The sequence below is a fragment of the Drosophila kikkawai genome, chromosome X (assembly GCF_030179895.1).
Source record: "Drosophila kikkawai strain 14028-0561.14 chromosome X, DkikHiC1v2, whole genome shotgun sequence".
NCBI lineage: Eukaryota > Metazoa > Arthropoda > Insecta > Diptera > Drosophilidae > Drosophila > Drosophila kikkawai.
The window spans coordinates 22,996,869-23,001,392 of NC_091733.1; the positions used below are offsets into that span (position 1 = coordinate 22,996,869).

A 4,524-nucleotide genomic window follows, 5' to 3' on the forward strand; every position below is an offset into this window, starting at 1 on the left:
AATATTAAAATTACAAAAATATTAATATTAAAAAATATTAAAATTAAAAAAAATTAAAAATAAAAAAATATTAAAAATAAAAAGTATTAAAATTAAAAAATGTAAGCACAACTTTAATAACTAAAAGTAGAAAAAAAGATAAACCTTGTGCTCTTTCTCGTTCTCTTTCTCTAAATTTTCCAGTTTGCTACTAGAACAAGTTGGGAATTATAGTGTTTGCTCCTTGTAAGCCTCGGACTTGGCTCTCAAAAATACTAATTATATCCTTTTTTAACCAAAATAATTAAATAATACAATTATTTACAGTAATTATAATATTAAATTTTAAAATCTTATATTTAAGAATAAATTATCTATTGGCTTTATTTGTTTATCATTTAATTTTTACTTACAATTTACTTCTATTTTTTGAATTTTTTTATTGCTTACCTATTTCTTAATTAATTTCCCCATTTATTTTCATATTTCCTACCCCTTTTCTTGCTTATTTAATCACATTTCCCAAGTATTTCTTTTCAAAGGATACTTACCTCGTCGATTTCATCCTTTGAACTCACTTATTCGAACGCTGGCCGCCATTTTGTTTGGCCGCAGACGCAAAATGCAATTTAATTATTACATTTTGGAGTTTTCGGACCCCTGTGCTGTCCCCTCCTCCTGCTACCCTGTTTTTGGGGTCGCCGCCACTGGCTGTCCACATATTTATTTACTTATTTATTTAAACATTTATTTATCGTATTTACTTGCGTTTCATTTGCCCTGTGCGGCGGGGGAGTTTGGGTTTTCCATTTTCCATTTGCCATTCGCCATTCGCACATTTTCCATTTTCCATTTTCCATTTTCCGTTTGCAATCATTGAAACGGAACTTCCATTCGGACAGAAAATTTACATTTCAACTTCATCTGCATCTTCATTTTCCACCGCCCGCCCATTGCATATTTTCTTTTATTACTTTTATTATACCGCTCTCCCCCCTCCCTCCTACAATTTTCACCATTTTCACCGCAGAACTAATAAAACTTTATCTTTTTTAATATCGACTGGTGGGTGGGTGGGTGGTTTTTGGCTGCTCCTCGTGTAATATTTTACAAGCCCAACTAGCTGAAAAGTTTGGCAAAATATGCAAAATAGATGAGCTGAGGGAAAGCCAATGGGGAAATTCCTTAGCCTGGGGAATACAGGAGGGGAAAATTGTGGCACTGTCTAGTAAGAATATAGCCATACTTTGAGATCAAACCAAATTAATTTCAAGTATTATTATTAATATTTTCCTTGCCTTGGCTTTAACTTTCATGTAGATATTTCTTTTGCAAAAATTATGAAGTTCCGTTTGAAAACCTTTTGCTTTGTAGTGCCTTTGGATATTGGCTGCCTGATCATAGCCGTGATCCTGATTTTGTTCGAACTGCTGGCCCCGCCCCTGCATGACCCGGGTCCTGCGGGCAGCCCAGGACGACGCCTGGCAGCGGCCTACAGGCTCTTGAATATAGTACACAGTCTGGGCTGTATGTTGCTCTTTGCAGCTTACTTTTTAGTGAGTTCTTCTTTAGGAAAATATAATATAATATATATAATTCATAATTTCCATATATTTCCAGAGATTTTCCCTACTTGTACTTGCCTTTATGGCCAGTTTGATTCTGCATATGGTTATGCTGCCAGTTTTTCTGTTTTTGGATATATTTGTATGGAGAACTGACACCTTAGATGTGACCATTGCCTTTGTGGGCGTGTGTAAGTTGTATTATTATTAAATAATACATTTTAAATATATTTCTTAATATATTTTCTTAAATATTTCCCCCGTAGTCTTGAGCTTTTACTTCTTGTGGGTCACCTATTCCTTTTACTACGAGTGCAAAAAGGAGAAACTAATACAGGACAGAGTACGCTTTCAGGAGGATATTTAAATGAAATTCCTGTGTTTTTTTTTTTAGCAATTATACACACATTTAATATTTTACAAACGAGCAAATACAAATAAGAAAAAAAAAAATGGAAGGAAAGAGACTTAGCTAAAGGATTTTTCACATGTGAGAGCCTCGGTAGCCTGGGGATCGTAGCGGTATTTTTGTTTTGTTTTGATTTTTTTTGGAAAATCCCCTCCTCAGCCAGACTTGGCCGTGGTGGGCGGGGGACAGTTCATGCCACCAGGCGGTGGTCCTGGAGGGCGGGTGCCCGGCGGTGGAGTGCCACTAGGCGGGGGGCCACAAGGACCCCGGGGCATAGAGCTCTACACAGGGATTAATGGAAGATCAATTAGCCAATTAATTGAATTATTTATATATAAAATATATAAATATATTACCACAAAGACACTGCCCAGCAGCACCAGCAGCAGGCCCATGAAAAAGCTGAGGTTCAGATGCATCTCTCTTGTCCGGAAGTAAACTGTTGCTGGCTTTGGCTCCAGCTTCCGCTTTTATACTCTCCACTCACTCTCATTGGAGCGTGTCTATCTGTCATTACCCACGCAATTAGGTTTTTAGAATTAAGTTTTTAACAGTTGTCTGCGGTGTGAAAATTGCAGGGAAATTGTTTTCGTGTCGGGCAAAAACCAATTAAAATTAAATTTCGAAACCAAATGTAGTTGCTTGTATTAAATCATTATAGATCAATTGCTGAATGCTGGCTAGATTTGGCTTCACTTTACTTTTTTTCTTCTGTATTTTCAGTTTTCAGTTGCCACTTTTCTGGCTCTTCATTAAATGATTATAATTACCCGGCAGCTGCTACGTGGCGTATGAGTTATATATTTCGTGGCCCCCGTAAGACAACGCGGCGTATGCGTAATTTGCGCTTGGCTGGCTTAAAAGTTTTCTTAGCCGCGAGCAAAAGTCGAAACGCTGGCTGGAATTTCACACCTTATTGCCTTCGCATCTGGAGCGAAGGTCCTAAAACAATTAGCGATTGTTTCACCCCGCCAGCCCAATTTTCTTTGGTAACTGGGGTTTTTCTGGGGGTGTTGGTTGGGGTCTCTCTGTGTTGCCAACTTTTGGCTGTATTTTTTGGCTTTTATTTGAAAGGTTTAAAGCCTAAAGGTATTGAAAAGTGTTTAGAAAATATATCTTTTGGATTTTTAATATATTATTTTTGTTATTAGAGGGGTCTTAAAAGTCACCAAGTCAGTACACCAATAAAGCTAAAAATTCACCAATGAATTTTATGAATTATTAATATGTTAAATATCTTAAAACAACATTAGGAATAGACAACTCTAATTAGAATTCTTCTTCAAAAATTCACCAGTAAAATCATCAATAAATTCACCAATAAATTCACCAATAAACTCAACAATTAATCCAATAAATTATAAAATAAATAAATACATATTTATTTAGTAAATTAAATGTTTAAAATAATATGAATAAAATCCCTCTTGATTGCCTTGATCTATATCAATGCCACGTTGTATCTTCGCTGGATTTTGCTCCCCTGGTTGTGTGTGTGTCTCAGGTGCGATCCAGATGGCCAAAAAGGGGTGCTGACTGCATTTTGGCTCGGATTGCATATTCATGTACAACCGCCGCCACTTTCCACTTTGGTTGCCTGCCATGTTCATGTTCCGTCTGAGGCTTAAGCTCAGCGTTAGCCCGAGCTGTTCCCCCCCCCTTCCGAGCTTGTTGGCTTGTTGGCTTCTTGGTTGGCCGTAAAACTAAAATAATAGCCGCATAACATTTTATCTACCGCAGTAATAAATATTCAGTTAATTATAGTAACCACGGGGGGGGGGGGGGCAGGGGGGAGCACCGAGAAGCGAATGCAAATGTTTCTGGTAATAAAACACCGAAAAACTCTGCCGGCTATCTAATGCTAGTTGGGTTGTTGCTTCCACAAGTTGGATTAGTTGAACTTTGCATTTGGTGCTCTTGATTTCAATATATGATCGGTGAAGGATCTGTAGACTTGTTTCTAATTAATAATATTTTTTAAATATTTTTTCTTGGCTTAAAATATTTTATAACTATTATTACCAATTTTAAGTTATATTTTCTTGTTAAAAATATATATTAGTCTCGAAGTTTTTGCCAGAATTACCCCTCTTGCCCCTCCAAACCCCTCTTAACCCCTTAAACCCCCCCAGCCCCATTTTGCGAACCCTTTTTCGCCTTGGCATAACCGTTAAAATTTGTGTTTTTGCGGCACTTGCAAATGGTGCCTGGCGAATGGCATTGTTCCATTGTTGCTCCTGGTCCTGTGGCTCCTTCAGCTCCTCCTCCTCCTCCTCCCCGTAGTACTTGGCGGTTATAATAATTAAAATGAGCAAAATAATTTCAGCTGAAAGCATCGATGAAAGGCTGAAATGCTCAATAAATGTGCCACACCCCCGCTGGTCCTCGTCTCGTGCCTTTTGTGTTGACAGAGCGAAGAACGGTAACTCAGAGCCTGGTTTTCCCTGGAAAATCCCCCCTTGGGGGGCAATTAAAATATATATATATATACACACCCACACACACACACCCAAGAAGGTGGCCAAGAAAAAGTTGCCGAAAAGTTTTCCCATCGATGACGGCCCCCACTTG

General features: G+C 37.8%; 2 protein-coding genes across 2 annotated transcripts; one reads left to right on the forward strand and one right to left on the reverse strand.

Annotated features, from left to right (window-relative positions):
• The first annotated feature begins 1,268 nt into the window (after nucleotides 1-1,268).
• On the forward strand, nucleotides 1,269-1,949 carry LOC108074924 (uncharacterized). Its single transcript, XM_017167151.3, has 3 exons — nucleotides 1,269-1,535; nucleotides 1,600-1,735; nucleotides 1,811-1,949. The coding sequence occupies exons 1-3, from the start codon at nucleotides 1,320-1,322 to the stop codon at nucleotides 1,909-1,911; spliced, it is 453 nt and encodes a 150-aa protein (XP_017022640.1). The 5' UTR covers nucleotides 1,269-1,319; the 3' UTR covers nucleotides 1,912-1,949.
• Nucleotides 1,926-2,388, reverse strand: LOC108074925 (uncharacterized). The gene is made up of 2 exons (XM_017167152.3): nucleotides 2,310-2,388; nucleotides 1,926-2,234 (listed from the first exon to the last, which is right to left on the reverse strand). Exons 1-2 carry the CDS (start codon nucleotides 2,370-2,372, stop codon nucleotides 2,109-2,111), a joined length of 189 nt encoding a protein of 62 aa, XP_017022641.3. The 5' UTR covers nucleotides 2,373-2,388; the 3' UTR covers nucleotides 1,926-2,108.
• Nucleotides 2,389-4,524: the final 2,136 nt, after the last annotated feature.

Excerpts from the sequence above, each read along its gene's own strand:
- LOC108074924 (XM_017167151.3), top strand. The coding sequence starts at position 1,320 with ATGAAGTTCCGTTTGAAAACCTTTTGCTTTGTAGTGCCTTTGGATATT. Across the intron at positions 1,536-1,599 it reads TCTTTGCAGCTTACTTTTTA|AGATTTTCCCTACTTGTACT; the intron begins GTGAGTTCTTCT and ends ATATATTTCCAG. Across the intron at positions 1,736-1,810 it reads CATTGCCTTTGTGGGCGTGT|TCTTGAGCTTTTACTTCTTG; the intron begins GTAAGTTGTATT and ends TTTCCCCCGTAG.
- LOC108074925 (XM_017167152.3), bottom strand. The coding sequence starts at position 2,372 with ATGCATCTGAACCTCAGCTTTTTCATGGGCCTGCTGCTGGTGCTGCTG. Across the intron at positions 2,235-2,309 it reads TGCTGGGCAGTGTCTTTGTG|AGCTCTATGCCCCGGGGTCC; the intron begins GTAATATATTTA and ends ATCCCTGTGTAG.